The sequence below is a fragment of the Ptychodera flava genome, chromosome 4 (assembly GCF_041260155.1).
Source record: "Ptychodera flava strain L36383 chromosome 4, AS_Pfla_20210202, whole genome shotgun sequence".
Lineage (NCBI taxonomy): Eukaryota > Metazoa > Hemichordata > Enteropneusta > Ptychoderidae > Ptychodera > Ptychodera flava.
Window position 1 is genome coordinate 34,995,323 of NC_091931.1, and position 21,166 is coordinate 35,016,488.

General features: G+C 37.4%; 1 protein-coding gene across 5 annotated transcripts in view; it reads right to left on the bottom strand.

Moving 5' to 3' along the window:
* LOC139131557 (uncharacterized) overlaps positions 1 to 21,038 on the bottom strand; it is a 28,482-nt gene extending 7,444 nt beyond the window's left edge. Inside the window, exons 1-9 of one of the 5 annotated variants that reach the window (XM_070697661.1) lie at positions 20,820 to 21,038; positions 18,857 to 18,962; positions 17,689 to 17,787; positions 16,785 to 16,931; positions 14,338 to 14,459; positions 2,860 to 2,968; positions 1,842 to 2,116; positions 678 to 807; positions 367 to 520 (exon numbers count right to left, since the gene is read on the bottom strand). In XM_070697661.1, the coding sequence (XP_070553762.1) occupies positions 367 to 520; positions 678 to 807; positions 1,842 to 2,116; positions 2,860 to 2,968; positions 14,338 to 14,459; positions 16,785 to 16,931; positions 17,689 to 17,787; positions 18,857 to 18,962; positions 20,820 to 20,863 (1,186 nt within the window). In that variant the 5' untranslated portion in view covers positions 20,864 to 21,038. Of the gene's footprint in view, positions 1 to 366; positions 521 to 677; positions 808 to 1,841; positions 2,117 to 2,859; positions 2,969 to 14,087; positions 14,216 to 14,337; positions 14,486 to 16,784; positions 16,932 to 17,688; positions 17,788 to 18,856; positions 18,963 to 19,355 lie in introns of those variants that run through there. The other 4 variants (XM_070697658.1, XM_070697660.1, XM_070697659.1 and 1 more) reach the window with 4 other exon arrangements.
* Positions 21,039 to 21,166: the final 128 nt, after the last annotated feature.

Genomic DNA, 21,166 nt, shown 5'->3' on the forward strand with positions numbered 1-21,166 from the left:
ACCTGTATTTACTGCACAGCTTGAGGTCAAACTCCTAAAAGCCAAGGTCGTCAATCCAAGGTGCTGACATTGATTCTTGTTTATATTGACTACTGATACAGTGTCAGACTTTTTTATTTTATAGTATTATTTATCTATGTATATTTTTGTCAAGCTGATAAGCAGACTGGGCCTTTAAACACTTTCATGTGATTTTCATGTGATTAATTTCATCATAACATTAGTGGAAACAAAGTGCCATTGCTGTCATATTTTGTATGCATAATTTCTGAAAGTCCACGTCCAAATTTTGGAACAAATGTTTATTTCTGCATATCAATTACACTGCAGTGACATCACTTGGAATGAAGCTTATTGGATACTCACATTTACCATCACTTACACTATTAACATAATCCAGTATGGTCCTACAACCTGTAATTAATCTGTCTTTGTGTTGTAGTCTGAACAAGCCTCCAGAACCATTGGGTCTTCCTATTAGATCCATAAAATCACAAGGGGTGCTGGTAAATGATGCTCCCTGAAAAAGACCATAAATTTACAATTTTCATCAAGGTCTCTTTGCATAGCTTTAATAACGGAAATTCAGTATAATGGTTTCATTGCATCCTGGCAGTCAGTTTTGGAATGTGAACACTGATACAGTGGTACAACCCTGTTTATTATATTTGTCTTACCTTTTCTCTGAGAAGGATTTTCATTTGTAAACACTCAGATGATGTGGGGTAGTTGTACACCAAAAATTCTTCTGATGTAGGTAACAATTGTAAATCATCTTTTAAACTCATGTCTTGACTTGCGAGTACTCTAAAAATAGGGAAAAAAACGAACAATATTTTACAGAGTTATACCCATGATAGCACATCTCTTCTCGAAAGCTTACAAACTATACATCACAAATTCAAACAAATACAAATTGGAGACAATATTACTGATCATAGTGATAGGCTTCTAAAGAATGTCTGTCTGCAAATTTACTACGGTCTGTCAACAGATGACCTCTTCTAAGAGGTATACTTAGAATTTGCTTTTACAAATTAGTTAATACTAAGTTAGTACACGCCTCACAAGTGAAAGACAAACTTTTGCTAAAACTTTCGTCAATGAAACTTTCAACCATTCTCTTACAAAATAAAGGATAAATATCGGGGGTTACTTCACAAAGTTTGGTACTAGAGAAACAAATTACCTAACATTTACTGATAATTGAAATTCGCAATGGCCACCATCCCTGTGTTAATTCTATGGCGAAAAATAAAATTCGTGAAGAAAATTTTCCTTACTCCAAAAGCTTTAAAATGAGCCCCCACAAATGGAAGATCATCTTCAAAAATGCAAGGAAGACCCAATGAGAAAGCCTGATTATTTTTGTGAGGAAAATCGGGCCTACCGTTCTTGAGGTGAGCCAATATTTTTGCTAGAATTGTCAAACCCTAGCAAATCATACCTAAGAATCACTGTGCTAGTTTATCTTCAGAAATGTAAGTAACTTTCGCAGCAGCTGAAAGTCAACATTCTGACACAGCACTTTTTTTGCAATTACGTTTTCTGTTAGAGTAATGTTTCACAAGCTATTCAAAATTCAGGTATGGTTACTGTGAAATTTTGTTGTGTTACTGATTTCCATTTCTTTTGACTGCGCTACATGCAATGGTAAGTGAAAATAAAATAATAACAATAATCCCCTGAGAAAAGACACATTCATTATAGCATGCGTAAATCCTAAACATTTTTAAATCTGATCTTTGTACAGCCTATCTATTTATGATGGTTTAGCTATACTTGCACATTGGAGAATGCTTTGGTCGTGTACCATAGAATAATAAATTCCAAAGCAATACCTGTCTAGAACAGTTGTTCCATCAAATTGAACATGCTTTTCTCCACTTCTCCAGTTGCCAATGGCAACAATCAGAGATGACAGATAGGTCATGGCCAAGGCCATGATGTGATATCCTCGGCTTTGACTTTGCCTGAAGCATGGTCTGTAGTACAGGTTGTCTAGGTAACGGCAGATGTTAGGAAACTGCTCCTTACCGATGGGAAGTCCCATCATGTAAAACATTTGGACTCGTGGACACACAGACAGGTCTGCAATGGTGAACCGGTTACCAACCTACCAGAAAATGCCAAAAGACAAGGATGCAATCATATTAATATTGTCTAAATTTGGAACATGTAGAGCACACCATTATTTTCAAACTGAAATGTATCTCTACATGTGCTTAAATAGATTCAGCAAAAGTAAGAATATGGTAGAGAATTAACGTTCCTGATGAGTGATAGAAAACCACTCAGTAATATTGAATATGCAACTTTTGCTGTTTCTTTGCAAGATATGAAAACAGCAAGGAGTAACATAAGCATAAAAGACCCATGATCTGTATCACTTTTCAAAAACATCTACAGTTAATGTTTTTAAAATAACTCTCACGCTTATGTGATCTGCATATGTTGGTTTATCTTTCTTTGGTCTCTATTGTCTGTAACTGGCTGTTTAGTGCAATTTGAATTTAATCCTGTGGTGTCACTGACTTCAACAGTTAAGATTTGAGTCAGTACAGTTCATTGACTTGTACTGTTGTAATCTGAAGGACAAAAGTCAGAATGACAGTAGCTGATGATGTAATCTTCTGTATTTGCATATTCCACTTTGTAAATACCACTAGCTAGCGGACTAGCCCATGAAGGTACCAGTATATTTAGTGGCTTAGCACCCTTATTATCATTTTGTGACTGGCTGACAATGCTTGTATCTATGCAAATAGAAAAGTATTAGAACAAGACACCAAAAACCTATTTGGTGCATTTGAGAGCTATGCTTTTAGATTTTAGTATTACAATATAATGTGAACTCACCAAAAAATCTTTATTTTCCAAGCCCTTTTCAAGAGTAAGTAGATTCCTGTAACAAGCCATTGCTTTTTCTTCAATTTCAGCCTGTGTGAGGTAGGTACCATCATATAACCTATGAACACAACAGAGTTACGCTTATTTCCATTTGAATTACAACATTTCAGAAGCACGATACCAAGGATGAAAATATACTCCATGTGAACTTATTTCACCATGAGAGAATAAACCTTTAAGAGATAATTACTGAAATTCCTGATACTTCATTTTCGCAAAGTTTTTATCACTTAAATAGAATAATTCTTTCACTTTAAGTCTACCTCCAAAAAATGTTTTTCTTTTCTGATAATGATATAGCAATTTAGTTACATTTACTGTGGTTTTACGACTTATCCGGACACCAAACTTGCTAATTACCCAGCAACTTCGCTGATGATATTGAGACTTTGATCAGTAATTACCAAAGCACTTTGGTAATTCACCTCAAACTTGATACTTGATCTGGCTGCAGTAACTCTATGGGTGGCAAAGTGTAAACACAGACGCTGACAGCCACAGTGCATACAGTGATAGCATAAACCAATTTGAGACATGAGTTTGCACTCAAAGTATTCAACAGTGTACCCATACAAAAATTGCTGAACAAAGTGATGAAAATGGCACAGGACTAATACAACTTGCAATGCAGTAAACCTGCCCACTGCACCAAAATATTTCTGTAACTTCAATGCTTCAATGGACATCATATCTGATTGAACAGTCTTACTTAAATACTTTTCCACTCAATTCGTGCTGATTTAGGCACAATTATTGAACACCACTCAAACTTTCAGTCACTTTCCTAAATCAACTTATACCTGCAGAAATGGTAAAGGAAGCTAGAATACATGTAAGATTTTCAATCTCTGTATCGCCATGAACTGGCATTCCTCGATCACATTTAGGGACTGGTCAGTTTCTTCAGCCTGGGGGGGGGGGGGGGGCGGTGGATTCATGGGGGGTCACCCTGTTTTTGACTTTGTGATAGGGGGGGGTCACCATGTTTTTGAAATGCCCAATAGGGGGGGTCAGTGTGTTTTTTGAATTTTGACACAGGCTCATCATTGCCTAAAATGCTAGTGTCAGCCACAAAATTCATCATTCAGTTGTATTTTTCGGCGCGCCCTTCGGTGCGTAACTTTAATATCAGTCATATTTTTCAGCACGCCTAACTTTAACATATCAAGCATACATACATCAGAGATATCTGTATGTTCAATATTTTTCAGCGTGCTCTTCAAGCTCATTACTTTATATATCATACATCTTTCAGCATGCCCTTCAGGTGCATGACTTTAATATACAAGGCATATATATCAGAGATATCAGGATGTTTCATATTTTTTGGCGCGCCCTTCAGGCGCCATACTTTCAGAGATATCTTGATGTTTGCTAAGTGAAAGTGTACCATTATGAAATCTGCATTTCATATGAAAAGGATGACAAATTCCTGATACTTTTCTGTTCTCTCTGTGAGAATTCAGTATGAGAAGCAACATGCACAAATATTTCACAATATATATTTGATACAGTGACTTATTTTAGAGATAGAACCAGATATGAACTGAATGGCCTCGCGTGCACATTTTGTAAAGTACTTCTTGGGTGAACTGTGCCTATGACAAAGATAAAATAATGATGGCGTAAATAAAACATACATACAGACATACATACATACAGATGACGGACGCCGTGTCATACTATAAGCACACATTGGTATACCAAATGTATGCCAAAAAAAATAAATAAAAGCAAAATCAGCTTATAAACATTGGAAAATTTACAGAATTAAAACTTTTACAAATCATTTACATTACATTGTTTTTATTCCCGAAATTAATCCAATCTATCTAAATTTGACATTATCCCCACTGTATTGCCCAATGAAAAAAAAGAAAAGAAACCATTTGAAAAATTATGATCCAACAATATCTGTCGATGCAAGTGCAAATGGCTGAGCAGGCTCTTGACTGGCAGAGGTCGCGTTTGCGTATAATTTCTGCATATTTCACATAAAATTGCCATGTAGAACGAGTTGACCTACTTCACAGTATCTCAATGCGCCCAAAAACGATACAATCATCTGTGCCGCGCCGTGTAGCAGCAAAATGAGTTCGTGACCTTTGAAGTACGCGTTTCAAAAAATAAATACCCATGGGAACCTGCTCACCACGCCACGCAACTCATGTACAGCTGACTATGGTGCACTTGTCAGGCGATGGTCGATGATTCTGGTTATTGCCTATATTGTCAAGTTCAATGCCTAATTTACGGAAACACGAACTCTGTCTAGTGTATTCGAAGCTCTGCGTACAGGTTGTGCAGACGGCCTCTACCACGTGGTGTCCTGTGGACAGTGTGGTACAAGCCGTCGGCCTACCACCGTACCGCCGGGAAACGCAGACCTATTGTACGCAGGAGCTAGCCTACTGCTGCTGATTTAACATCAATGCCAACATGGAAATCTCATGAAAAATTTGTCATTGTTGGTCATGTCGCTAATACAATCTTGAAAAGCAGACTGTCAATACGTCGCCATAATATTATGCTGATCTCAGCGGAACCATGCCGGAATATAAATTCGCTGACACACACACAAGATTGAAAAGTGTCACTCTACATCTCATTCTCAGAGAAAAATGCATTGATCAAATATTATGACGCTTACCTTCGATAATCTAGCTTTTGGTTCGCTATGTCCAGAGTAACCCACACGATTCTTAAAGTCAAACGTCGACACGACGACATCAACAGTCAAAACTCAAGATTAGCGATCAGCGCGGCCGAGTGACTGAATTCAGAAATCACTTTTTTTTTTTTTTTTTTTTTTAAAAGGATAAATTTATTTCAACATAGTCACAAATAAAACAAATCTACATAACTGTGAATGCGTTAAAATTACAATGCGTCTTGTGTGAAAAAACAAGTAATTATCTGTTTGATTACAAAGATCATCATATGAATGCATTCAGGATGCATTCTTCTCCTTCCAGTCTTACAAGGCTTGAAAACTTTGTGATAAAATCCTCAGTTTTGTTCATCATCTTATAAATGAAATACAATGTATTCATCCATGAGGAGAGATGACATTTCAATTGCATGACATAGGATTGAAGGGAAACTTTAATCCCATCAAGAGTAACCGAATTTCGAATATTCCAAACTGTATATTTTACAAAGGAAGTAATACAGTAAATAATGTCAGATGTTGCATTATTATCATTTTCGATTCCTGCAATTGCTAATCTTTTTATATTGATATTATTATCAAAGTTGTGGTTTCTGACAAAGAAAGAAATACATTTCTGCCAGATTTCTTTAACATATTTACACTCAAATAAGATGTGTTCAAGTGTTTCTTCTTGGCCACAAATATGGCATTCCCATCACTTAAATTGAAAGTTTTGGCCAAGCTTCCTGTGACTAGGCCTCGATGGAAAATCTTCCAATTTAAATCATTTACTGAATTGCTGACAATTTCTGTTGAATTAAGACGGCTGAACAGAGTAGCTTTGTAACTGTCAGTAAGACTTAGATTCTCAGCCCATTTTTGACCAATCTGACCTCTGACTGCATGCCATTTCTTATCAACTAATTTCCAATAAAGTGACTTGGTTTTGACCTCACTTTTTGTCAGACCATAATTCTCTAAGTCTAAGATATCATAGTTTTCTTCATTTTGGATGTTTGAAGAAATGATTTGTTTCCAGGAATCAAATAGCATTGAGGAGTGTTTCATACTCTGTTTTGATTTCCTCTTGCACATGTCTATTTGTACCTCCTCTAATTTTTGCAATTATTTCCCATTGTTGAAGCCAGTCATTTCTGTCATCATTCCAGATGTCCTTAAGCCTTAAAATTTCACTCTTTGACCATTTGTCATAAAAGAGGACACTTCCTTCATTCTTAATATTGTCGTTATACCACAGAACTTCTCTAAGAAGATTCTGTTTTGATGTTGGCAGATTCACTCTTGTAAGTCTAAGTGACTTCCAGGTATTTAACATATCCCCATACACCATTGGGGTTCGTTTGTTGTTGACTTTGAAATTGAGATGGAGGTAGTGATAATCACTATTAAGTTTATTGTCATAACTCGCTATGAAATATTTTGATAAGCTGGCCCATTTAGGGGTCCCCTTATCTGGATTTTTCTCAAATAGTTTCATAAGCCACTTTAATTGGAGTGCATTAATTTTTTCTTCAATGTCGACAACTTTTTTGCCACAGTCATCATATCTTTGAATGAAAATACCCCTTTTTATAACTTCTCGTTTACCTCTCCAAATAAATTTCCATAATTTACTATTTGCTTCATTAATAATTTCCTTAGGTACGTGATCAAATGATGCCAGGTACCATAATTTTGATGCAGCCAGCATATTAGCTACTATTGCTCTGCCTTTAAACGACAGATTTCTAGTATTCCAGATCTTAAGGCAATTCGTAAATTTTTCCATCACTGTTTTCCAGTTTTTTGCTCACGTGTGAACACGTGAGCATATGTCGCGGCGATGTCTGTCTGTCTGTCTGTCTGTCTGTCTGTCTGTCTGTCTGTTGGTCCATTTTCTCAAAAACGGCTGAACGTATTTCAGTCAAATTTGGTAGACATCTTCAGAATTCAAATGGCTAGAACTGAAAAGGTTTTGGTGGGCGTGGCTTGGATATTAATGAAGTTATGAAAGTTTTAATTTTTCTGTTACGCCGCGTATGACAAGTGAAAACAATCGACTGTTGTGAGGGCGCTGTGAAATGTGCTTGTCCAGGTTGGCTACAGCTGGATAGCTCTGGTTTCAACCACGGTCCCTCCGTGTTTCAACCTCGTATTGAACATTAAAAATATGATATTTTATTACTCATTCAACTCACTATTCAAGATAAAATATCGTTTAGCAAATTAGCTTTATCCTTGGTAATTGATTGTTTCCCTCGCTGCTCGATCGCCAGAAATGAGTACATACGTTCTCTACCTAGCCTCATGGCATGGAAGTGCTGATGAATAATAACTTTGGGTCAAAGGTATTGAAGTGTCCAATCAGGTTCGTGCACAGAGTCCAAGGCCATGACCTACTTCATGTACTTCTGCACTGTTTTGATTTTGCTTCGCCAAGAAACGTGTTCGTCATTGTCCATAGAAGTATGTTTGCTCTCCTTTGAGGTTGTTTGTGAAACAAATTCCGGGATAGGCCTTGGAATGCATACGATCGGCATCGCGGCAGTGCATGTAGCTAGCCCTACGAGTATGACGAGAGTGTCCGGCTTTGGCTACGCCGCCTCCCACCTCCGGTAGGCGGCGTAGCCAAAGCCGGACACTGTCGCCATACTCGTAGGGCTATGCATGTAGCGTACCATGTTTGTGTAACTGCCGAGCTCAACATGCATTCACGGTTGATACTCGTGTACAATCATGATGTGTTCAATTCTGATGAAGATTCATAAGTCTTACTTTTGCAGTGTTTTTTTTCCGTACGATAATCCCGACAATACTGTTACTGTTAGACGAGGTGGCCATTTTATGATAAGTTTCAATACTGCACAGCTACATAGCGTCACTATCGTGTGATCGAGGTACAGCGTTGTTGAACGGGATACAGAAACTCTGCAGAGGGAGAAACGATCGTTGACATGAACAGTCAATGTACTTCAGCACGTAGTCCGCAGATAGCGGATCGAGAAAATAAACGTGTCCCAGTAAATAACGGAATATTTATGTACATTAACTCGATATTAATCAAATTTCCAGCTCATCGCAAAAAAATGTATTGCAAAGATTAATTTGTCACTGACAAATACTGCACTGTATGGAAAAAACAGTCTGTAGAATAGTTCAACTTCAAGTGGTATTACCCGAGACAAACACTTGTGTTGTCAATTTTGATTTCATTTCATAAACTTCATACTTCATCGAGTATCGTGTATTTCAGCCTTTGTGAAGCCATTTTATTGATATTTTCAATTTTTGTCTTGGCTTTGTTGTGGAACATGTTGAATCGTCTACGTGGACATGTAGGCAAAAGTGTGACAGGGTCGAAGTGACTTGGGTATCTGGGGCCGACCAAAACCAGTGTGAATTACTGGGGTCAAAGCGGACAGCGGCCGGGATGACGTGTTCCCCAAGCGAGCTACCTTCAGAAGTCTGTTTCATCGCAAAAAACGTCAACTTTTAAAACCCGTCATTTATTTACTGATGTTATTCTCAGCATCACAAACATATACGCCTCTGCTATGTATCACAGCAAATAGTTATATTTGAGCGCCCCGTAAATGAGATTCTCGTTTTTTTGCGAACCCGGAAGTGTGTCTTGCTCAATGCATTTCCTACCCATAGCGAGGGAAACTGCCCGCGTTCCCATGCTCCCATGCACCCTTTTTCAATGCCAGTGCAACGCCATCTTTGCAAAATTTGTGGTGGTATGCTCGTGTGATGGAAAACCTCTCTTATTCTAACAATGACGTAGTTGACTTTGGACTTCGATTTCGTAAATGTGATGTCCATGCAGTGAGTTTGGGTTGGCGCGCTTATAATGCAATCTTCGCCCGCCTGCGGTCCGATATCCCGCATTTATTAGCGATATTTATCTGTTTTGACTTGACCAAAGTTGGCAAAACTTGCTATGTACATTAAAGATACTATGATACAAGATTATTGAAAGTCATTTGACATTTTTTTCAGCCAATTCCCAATATGCATATTTAATGAACCTTCCAAATTAGGGATATATACTGGCATTTACTTGATAAAATTTGGCGAAACATGCTGTGTACATTGATCATTATACCAGGTTATAACAGTATTGAAAGTCATTTTGCATTTTCATGTCAGCTAATTCATAATTTGCATAAATAGCTAACAAGCTTTCACGGTTTGGCATATAGAGCTTGAAGGACTTGACCAAAGGTAATTACACATGCTATATTGTGATACAATGACAGTACTCAAAGAAATTAATTATTTTTATTTCAGCTAATTACATATTTGAATACTTAATGACCTTTAGAATTGATCTGTGGTGAAATTCATTGTGTTGATCATAACACTTTAAATGTAGCAAAGCATGTAGCAAAGGTTCAAACTTGCACATAAATGCAATATATAATGAAACACGTGAGCATTTTCAGTTCATATCTGGTCTCTAGATGTGTTACTGTTTCCAAACCCAACTCCCAAGATCTATAAAACCTTGTTTGAAAAATCGATCCCTTCCACTGAATCAGTGCGGTTTTTAAAACTCCCAACCCATAAACCTTTGGATTTCTTTTTGTTCAGCTTTGCACCTGTTGCTTTTTCAGAAATCACTTTGTGTAAAATGTTTTAGTATAGCGCCCTCAAACATACTTATTTAGCCTCTCATAGACTTATACAGGCCACAAATTTTCTTTTACTCATAACTTGATAAATTCGCAAAGCACAACCACCAAAAACTAATCAGTTCTTGCAAATTTGAAGAACAAATTGTGTGCGAAATGTGATCGGAATCTGCCAAGCCGTTTTTGAGATATCGTGCTAACAGACAGACACACACACACACAGAAACGCCTAAACCATAACCTCGCTGCGCGCATGCGCACGCGAGGTAAAAATGACAAGATATCTTTCCTTCTCATTGATGCAATTATTTTCCTTTGTTTCATAGGTTTTCTGTAGAAAGATGCTTTTTTATGAACAAAATAACAGTTAAAAAAGGCAGTTTTTGTCATTATTAGCTGTGCTTTTATGGTTTCAATGTTACACAAGACAAGTCATCGTTGATGACACAGTCCCCACTTGTTAATATGTACTTTGATTACAGGTCCTCAGAGAGGATAGAGTTCTCTTCATTAGGTCTGTGATAAAAATACTTTTGAATAAATTCGCTTGATACATGTCTGAGTTGTAGTTCAGGACATGAAAAAATCGTAATAAAATGGCCACATGGTGGCCATATTGGATCGTATCACAAAACAAATCAATGTGCATATGTATGACTTAGGTCAATGTCCTTGTACCAACTTTGATTAAAATCGGTTGAGATATGCCTGAGTTATGGCTTTGTACATGAAAAAATCATAACAAAATGGCCGCACAGCAGCCATATTGAATCGTATCACAAAACAAATTAATGTGCATATGTATGTATGACATTGGTCAATCTCCTTTTACCAATTTTGAATAAAATCGCTTGATACATGTCTGAGTTATGGTTCTGGACATGAAAAAAGTAATAAAATGGCCACACGGCGGCCATATTGGATCGTATTACAAAACAAATCAATGTGCATGTGTATGACATAGGTCAATGTCCTTGTACCAACTTTGAATAAAATCGGTTGAGATATGCCTGAGTTATGGCTCTGTACATGAAAAAATCGTAACAAAATGGCCGCACAGCGGCCATATTGGATTGTATCACAAAACAAATTGATGTGCATAGCTATGACATTGATCAATGTCCTTGTACCAACTTTGAATAAAATCTGTTGAAACATGCCTGAGTAATGGCTCTGTACATGAAAAAATCGTAATAAAATGGCCGCCTGGCAGCCATATTTGATCGTATCACAAAACAAATTGATGTGCATATGTATGACATAGGTAAATGTCCTTATACCAACTTTGAATAAAATCGGTTGAGATATGCCTGAGTTATGGCTCTGTACATGAAAAAATCGTAACAAAATGGCCGCACAGCGGCCATATTGGATTGCATCACCAAAAAAATTGAAGTGCATATCTATGACATTGGTCAATGTCCTTGTATCAACTTTGAATAAAATCAGTTGAAACATGCCTGAGTTATTGCTCTGTACATGAAAAAATCGTAATAAAATGGCCGCCTGGCAGCCATATTGGATCGTATCACGAAACAAATCGACGTGCATCTGTATGACATATGAAGTAATCCTTGTACCAAGTTTGAATGAAATCGCTACAGGCATCTCTGAGATATCTGCGTGAACGGACGGACGCACGGACGGACGGACGGACGCACACACGGACGCACGCACGGACATGACCAAACCTATAAGTCCCCCCGGACGGTGTCCGTGGGGACTAAAAAGGTCCTCTCAGACACTGTACACATCAGATTTGGCTAAAAAAGCTCTCTATGGCTGCTCAGTAGATTTAATTGGATGGTTGGCAAGTCTTAACACCCATCAAAGTTTTTGATTCACTGCTTTTTCCTCTTTGATATTAATGATTGACATCCATTTCTGTACAACAGTTCAGGACATCTGGTTAAGCAGAGAAAGTGTGAAATACATTCACAGCTCATTCAAAATACAGCTTATTCAAAATGTACTGTATTTAAACTTTAAGATTGACACTTTGAAATTCCTATCTTACAACTGACATGTCAACAATTTCACTAAAACATAGAATGACTATTTAAAATATAAATATATGTAAAATGTAAAATAATATATATATATATATATATATATATATATATATATATATATATATATATATATATATATTATATATATATATATATATATATATAAACTTTATGTCCATCTTTTGTTTTACCTTTGTCGCGCCCGGGGGGGTCACCCTGTTTTAGAAATTTGGAATAGGGGGGTCACCCTGTTTTCAAAATTTGGAATAGGGGGGGTCAGCCACTTTTTGATGTCGGCAAAAAATAATCCACCGCCCCCCCCCCAGGCCGAAGAAACTGACCAGTCCCTTATGCTGATAGACAACCATTGCCAAAAGGCAGCAAAACTCCGCAACGATTTCGAGCTAAACTGACACAGTATTTCATATCCCTGCATCAAATGAAATTGAAAACACAATCCCATCAGTGACATTTGGTAAAATTTTCCCATGAATCATATCTTAAAATTAAAAAGAAGTGAAACAAAGACGTCTTGTACTTAGCCGATCAACAGCACAGTGTGAACTGTGAAGTGGCATCTGCATTGCCTGCACATAAAAGCAACTCAGCATACCTCAGTATCAAATGGTCTGTTTCTTATGAAAACAACAACTGGCAGTGAAAGTTGTAATAGTCACCGGTAAAAACTCTTCACAGATGAAAGTATAATTGTTTCAAACGAATGAAACTGCAGGTTTTAGAGAAGGAAAACCAATGGGGGATGCGCGGAGTGGGACTATTCTATTTAGGTGACGGATTATAAATAAACTGGATAACGTAGGATTTTCCTCACAATACTGTAAAAGGAATTCCAATGTCCCCTTGTTTTACATTTTGTAACATAAGTAATAGTTTTGCTGCTCTGAAAAGTAATTAAACAAACTCTAACGACCCATTATACTCTTCTAACCTCTCTGTAGTTGAGTTTTACATGTAACACGGATGAACAGCACACATGTACATATGTTGGTTTTACTGAGGAATGCTGTTCAGTGGAATGCCAACCCCTGGTCACAAATTAGTTTATGGCTCTAGTATGATACTTATCAGTGACTTTGTATACATATTGTGTAGCCCATGGAGCACTCATGCAGCCAGATCAAGTATCAAGTTTGAGGTGAATTACCAAAGTGCTTTGGTAATTACCGATCAAAGTCTCAATATCATCAGCGAAGTTGCTGGGTAATTAGCAAGTTTGGTGTCCGGATAAGTCGTAAAACCACTGTAACACTGCTGAAAGTGTTACTCTAAATGATGAGTATATGGTATGGAATTTCAGATTCTGAAAATTTTATTGTCTCCCACTGAGAAATTTACATTTGGCTTCATTGACTTAATGAGTTAAATAATGAATGGGTTCCAGTGTGGAATGTGAGATAGCGTACATATCATAAAGAACAGTACAAGAAAGACAGTTGTTTTATTTATGACATAAAAAGGAGTCTGTTGCAGACATTCAATGCAGTATTAGCATGGACAGGGATGTAGAAAATTTTGGTTACAGGTGGCCAAAGTAAAAGTATATGCCGTTACAAGTAGTCCTGATTTTTTACTAAAACTAAATTTTCACAGCCGGCAAATTTTAGCTGACAGCCGGTTGTTTTTGCCGGCTGCAGGCTATGTTCTACATCCCTGATAGATACTGGCTTTCAGTGTGGAAATCTTTTGAAGATATCTAATTAAGTAATAAACATTGAAGAGTTTGCATTCTAACTAACGCTTTGACTACATTAACACAGTACAGCTGACATGATGACGTGCAATTTGATGAGTTAGAGACACTGTGAGTGCGTAGCTTTGAGAGTTGACATAAAGACTGGCAGTGTGGAGACTTACTGAGTGTTAAGCTGACTGAGATGAGCTGGAATGTTTGCGTTGAGAGAAGCAATGAATGACATCCTTGAGGAATACACAGCTCGAATCACAAAGGCTTTCATGTTTTGTCTCATGAACGTTGTGAAATCCTAACAGACAGTAAAAGCACACAATATTCAGCGTGAGCAAAGGATGACAGAACAATTATGCTGCATTACAAGCATTCTAAATGGTACGCTTATTTTCTTTCCGCTGTTTTAGCACGACTTACTTCTTATATTTCTCAGTCACTTGTTTGGGGACATTTTTATCTTGCAATAGAGCTTCTCCGCTGGCATGTATCGCTCTCAACACAAACCCAAATGTGTTACTGTACATAACCGGAACAAAATCCTGTAAATTGTTTGACAAACGGCAGACTTAAAGAAAATGACAAATCCAGAAATTTGTCAACATCTCACACCACAATAAATACTGGGGCCTGTGAACACCTGTTTCTTTGACCAATGGTTTCACAATTGCCAAAAGTGGTATATTTGAAATGTTAACCTAAAGTGAAATGAATTAGCCAGGGCTCAAAATTACAGTTCTTAGTCCCTTGTCTCAGAATAATCAAACCTTACCTGGGACTACTAATTTCTGGAAATGGTTCTCAAATGGGAATACAAGTGTCTTGTGTTTATTTGTTTTAATCTGCCTGATTACCTTTTACTCTGTTTGATTATCCTACATAAATAGAAACTCAGTATTTTGTGGTATAGTTTCATACAACATTTCAGCTTGAAAGTACTTTCATGCATTATCACAACAGGGAGCCCAGAAATCTAGTTGTTGTGGTTGTTGTTGTTTATATTAGTCTTGTTGTTGTTGCTGTTGTAGTTGTTGTTGACCAATATGATTCAACGAACATAACTATTGTTTTGTTGTTGTTTCAAAGGTAATGTAGATGTCATGAGAAACACTACAAGGACACTATCATTATTTGACCCATTAGTCCTGTTTCAAAATGACCTACATTACACGTCCTGCACACATGTACTGCATGTTGTGATTGGTTAATCCGCTTCTCTAAGGTCCACTTTCGGAGCAGTCATTGGAGGGACCTCATGTGTTAGGTCTCATTATTATGTATTATTCAATTTACAGCTTCCTGATTGGTTAATGTGTAGGTCCGGTCCTCCAGTGTTCACTGCCTCATTATGCAATGTCCCATGTACTTTTGGATGATGCCTGCATGTGGTCGCAGCTCGATCCCAGTATATGAAGAAAGGTACTCATGCCTAGTATTTGTATTTGATAAATTTCTTGATCAAATCAATTTTGCATTTCTCCAAGAGTTTGCGAAAGATATTCATACATGTCTGTCCAAAGATCGGTATATGTAGGTTACGATCGGTACGACTGACCCACAAGAATCTATGACGGCTGGCACCAGCTTTAGTCGGTTGACTGCGAACAACTGTTCTCGCAATTTTCGATCTTTGGAACATGGTAATTGGCCTACTGAATTATATAATGAACCCCATGTGTTTCCCTTGGAGCTCTATTGTTTCATCTTGTCATTCACAGGCCTCACTGTTGTCGATGCGGCCAATGCCTCTGTCAAATCAAAATGAAAATGTAAAGCGTGAACTTTGTACGTAACCAACAATTGGAAAACAACGAGCCAACATACCTGTAATGCATAAAGGGACAGGGATAAGTAAAAACATGGAAATTTTACGCATGAAGGTTTGTCGGGCATTTTTCGTTGTAACTTTCGGCGGATCCGTCAACATCACGAATAACATATTACTTCAGCGGTAGCCAGGAAGCACGTGGGACATTGCATAATGAGGCAGTGAACACTGGAGGACCGGACCTACACATTAACCAATCAGGGAGCTGTAAAGCGAATAATACATAGTAATGAGACCTTACGCATGAGGTCCCACCAATCAGCGTAACGCAAATGGACCTTAAATTACCAGATGAACCAATCACTGATGTTGGTACATATGTCATGGACCTGACTTATGAAACAGGACTATTGCAACTCTCTCCCAATGTGCAAACTGAACCTACCGAGTATGAGAGTGTACGGTGGGATAGAGTTGCATTGGTTAAATAAATGATAGTGTCCGTATAGAGTTTCTTATGACATCTACATTACGTTGAAACAACAACAACAACACAATAGTTATGTTTGTTGAATTTTATTGTCAACAACATAAACTACACAACTAATATAACCATAAACAACAATACAAACAACAACAACAAGATTTCTGGGTTCCCTATGCTGTGACTATGTTGCTTGGCTGAGAGCATGAAAATTGAACTAGATAATTAGATGATGTTAAAATATGATATTAAACTGTTGGTCAGATTGTCAGATACAGTAATAACATACTAGTAATTTAAAATAAGCCATACAGCTTGGGTATGAGGGGACTACCTGATGTCTTCTTGGGAATACTAATTTAAATAGTTGTCCACTTGGACTACCTTGCAAAAATTAATTTTGAGCCTTGCTAGCTAAGGCAATATTTAACAATTTAACTGTAGCAGCATTTATACAGCCATCCTCGTTTCCATTCCTTTTCCTGGAGTACAATGTCTTTTGACGCAAACATGTTCATTTCATTTCTAACTATATTATCACCCTTGGACCACAGTCAATCCACAAATTATGGAAGTGACCATGGTTGAACCATTACGGAGTTGTAATATACTCACATCTGTCAAGCCTATTTCCCATTCTTGCCACTGTCTGGCTTGTGCTTTTTCCCAAGGATCATCAGGATAGAGCTGTATGCCGGGTAATACACTATCCAGAAATTCTGTGATTACATTAGATTCATACAGGGAGCAGTCTGGGACACCCTACAGGCAACAGAAATGTGTAAGATTGCATATTGAGGCTGGTAGTGTAGTTTTTACTATGACATTGGCAAAGTTTAATGGGAACATTTTCCTTTTTGCTAAATCTAGGTTGATTTACAAAATCACAGAACAGTTACAGTGCACTATCTTCAGTGAATTTCTGCTACGTATTGAATATTAGAAGTATCTATTTCACTTTTTGTATGTCACTTTAATCAATGCTTACGTGCAAAGATAAATCTGCCTCTCCAAGTGCTTATGCAGAATGTGCCTTGGGGACAGATATTTGGACTCTCAAACTTTTATGATATTCTCTTGGTCTACCTCTTATCTGGGCTTATTTTGAAGCTTACTGACCAAATAAATTTTCCACCAGCATAGTTTTGTGAAAATTGGAAATTTCATTTTCCCTCATAGAGTTATCACAGAGACAGCAGTCATTTCCAATGTCAAAGATTGGTAAATATTGGATAATTCATCATTCTCATCAGCCTCCTCTCATACAAAAATTTCACGGTAACTCCTGAGTTTCATTCTTGCTTTTGAAAGAGAATGGTTGAACATTTGCTTGAAAAAAGTTTGGGCATAAGTTAAGTCATGCACTTTCAAGGCACAAACTACCTTCAGTAAAAAGTACAATCTAATGAACTCAACTGACCTTTTCAAATACAACTTACAAGTAACCTTAGAGAATGTTATCAGTCAGACCATCTTTTGCTGGTAAAGGCTTTGATCTTGACACTTTTAAAGAACTCACCTTCACATTTTGCACTGTCAACGCTGGGACTTTACCGTTTGGATTTATCTTTAGATATTCTGGTGTTTTCTGTTCCACTGTCATGAGATCCACTTCAACCTGTTGAAAAATAACAATCTAAATCAAACCAGGCCCACAATGATATAGGGTACATGTATTTATAAAAATACCGCAAAAGATGCATGTGGACACTGGCGCAGCATATTGCCTGATATGAAATGGAGGGCAATGCATGGCGACAATGTCTAAGTGCATCCTTTGTGTATTTTCATAGCAACCTCATTATCATACATCTTACATTCATAACAGTGGCGTCAAATGGGCAGAATGTTGACCATTTTCATGGTATCTATTTCAGGCATCTATTTGGAGATATTGTGGCGGCACATAAAAAAACTCATACCCTTTTCTTGATCTAAATCTTATTTTAGGACCCCTGTTTTAGACCAGTGTGGCTTTGAACCTGGGTCAAAAGCCATAAAGTTGAAATTTGTAAAGCGTTCTTGAGCAAAAGTAGGGATGTGCACTGTTATGGCACAGCAAGGCCTTTTGCAAATTTGTTGTCATTTGCAAAGCCATAATTTGCCAAAACACATTTGGTTATATCTGAAAATTTGGTGAAAGAACATGTTTATCTGGATGGATTAAATCATATCCCATTTTAGACCATGATTATACTGAAATTTAAACCCCTATTTTCAGGCATGTCACTGAAAAACCAACTCCTAAGGGTGGTAAGTGCATTCATAAGGTCTTTAAACTGTTGATAACTCCCACCCCAAACAAGAAAACCTGTATTACACTTCATGATCTCTTCAAACTTTTCAAAGATGATTTTCATTAAATGCTCAGATTGTCTGCCTTTTCAGAAAAGGAATCATCAGTTGCAACATTGTCACATCCAAAATTTGAATTTCATCTTTTACAGACCTTACAGTCTCACAACTGTCGTTCAAAATGTCACTCAGAACTTAAGTCAGCTTGTTGCTAGAAAAATCAAACAGAAGTAAGAAGACTCTTTTAATAGAGTTCTAGAAATTTCACTCGTTCACTGATGAACATACAAGAAATTACACTGACTCATGCATACTGGCAGACACACAATGTATCTACATCTTTTTTAAACAGTCAATTCCTTGTTCTTGATGACACTGGTGAATGAAGTTACCTTGTTCCATGACACTGCTTTCTCAATAAGTGTCATTCTCACTCTCCTTGCACATGGACTGGGTTCACTATCGTATAATGTGATACCATCTTGAAGACGAAACTTTCTGAAAGGTGCAAGTTTTGTAAAAGTCAACAACAAGAATATACAAAATTGATGACACAGTCCCCACTTGCTAATGGGTACTTTGATTACAAGTCCTCGGAGAGGACAGAGTCATCTTCATTAATTGGGTGTGTGATTAAAAACAAAATGGCCATGCATTTGCAGGACAATAAATTTGCATGAAGTTTGTGCAAAGTATACTTATGTACCAAATATCAAGGCAATCTGGCTAGAGGTTTGAGTTGTAGCATTTTGACAGAGTTGGCCTTTTTTACCTCCTTTGGATGTTTTTGCAACAAACATGTTTGTTTGGCTACATAGACAAATCGACAAAACTACTTAAGGAAATGGAATTGTAGCACAGGAAATGCAGAAATACGACATCAAAACTTACATTTCTGTCCCTTGTATTAATCCTGTCACAACCAGACTTTGGCCCAATACCATTGTTTTCAATGGTGTGGTTGCAACCATGTGCAGGGAAATGGTTAACTATAGTAGAATGCATACATCCTGAGACTACAATTGAGGAAAGCAACAGTACCAGTAATGCTCATGGTTGTCTTTAAAGCCACAATAGCTGCTAATGTGTTAAATAAAATGATCTCAAAATATCCTGAGTTTTCCAAGAGTTTTCTTTAAATAAGACCCATTATAATAAAGACTTAAAAAGTGTATAACACTGTCATAAGTATCGAAAGTGGCATGTAAATTCAAAAGTTTTAACATCACGTGACAGAGAAAATAAAGATTACAACGAAAAAATGTCAGCCATCGTGTGTTGTGCACAAGTAAATGGCATCATACCTTTTCTTGGATGATTACAATGTGTATCTGCACAAAGTACTGCATTTTTTGTACTTTCCCGTGGGACACCATTTTATGAGTGCGGCAGCCATTGGATCGTCCAAATCAGTGGGCAGTGATAGTCTTCTACAAACGTCACTCATTAAGCACATTTACACAAACCAACTTTGGTTTGAAAATAAAATCATGACATGAAATTCACAGCTATTGAGCCTTTAATTCATTCTAGCTTATTTTATTGTAGCTTTGTTAATACCAGTGAATTTTGTGACGGACTCATACCCTCAGATTATTATTGAAAATGTGTCCAATTATCTAGCATTGTGGCCCAAGATGTTTCTGAGATCGACAAAGTCACTGGCATCGCCAAAACTGTAAAATAATAGTAATAATGTACATCCTCCCAGCCTATAATTGACATTAGCAAAGTTTGCCCTCCATCATGTACTCGGCTATGCCTCGTACATTATTTCATGCAAAGTTTGCTTTGTCTTTTACATGCCAGGAAGGGTTACATTATTGCTTAAATACGTACAAGCAAATTGAAACTAAGTACACGTAAAACAAAGAGCATAACGTGATTATTTAACATTTCACACAACTTAGCTAAAGAATGTTCTGTACAATAAAATGACATCAGATATTACCTGACAATGGACAATGGACACCCTGCATCCAAATGGCGTGTAAAATTGAAAATTATAATAATAACTGAAGGTAAAACTCAACTGTTGGTGCATTATTTTTGTTCTACATGTTTGCTAGCCATCAATTTTTCTTTTACTGCCATCTGTGGTTTGATTATCTTTTCAATTTCAGACATATCTCGGAATCTTCTAATACGCCGTATCTGCCAAGCCCCCCCCCCCCCCCCCCATAATGCCACCTGGTTCATTCCTAGATTTATGAAACCAGAACGGCATTTTGTGCATTCGGTCGGGTCCCAGAGCCTGGACTTTAGACAGTACAGTTTTTTTCAGTTCATGATTGGTAACTTCTGACCAATCAAAACCCTTTCAATTGACAATGCACGCGCGCTATATGCACTCACTCTGAAGCTTCCTGTACAGTATCTTTACTAAACCAAGAACCCATGGTGTTTTACATCCGTAACTGACCCGGGAGCTGACCATACCATGTCTTCGTTGAGCTAGCTGAGAACGGTGCGCCAACGGCCAACTCCACACTGATCAGCTGAAGGCTTATGGCATGATAAACTGTACCTGCATGCATGTTGATTAGTGAGGTCAAAGACTTCTCGGTGATAGTTCACGAACGTTGTTTTGATTGAATGCACGGGACTTTACGAGACTTTCTCTTAACCTCTTACAAAACACAAAGTGACGATCTTTATAAAAGTAAAGGGATTATTAAAAGATAAATATTTAGAAGCTAAGA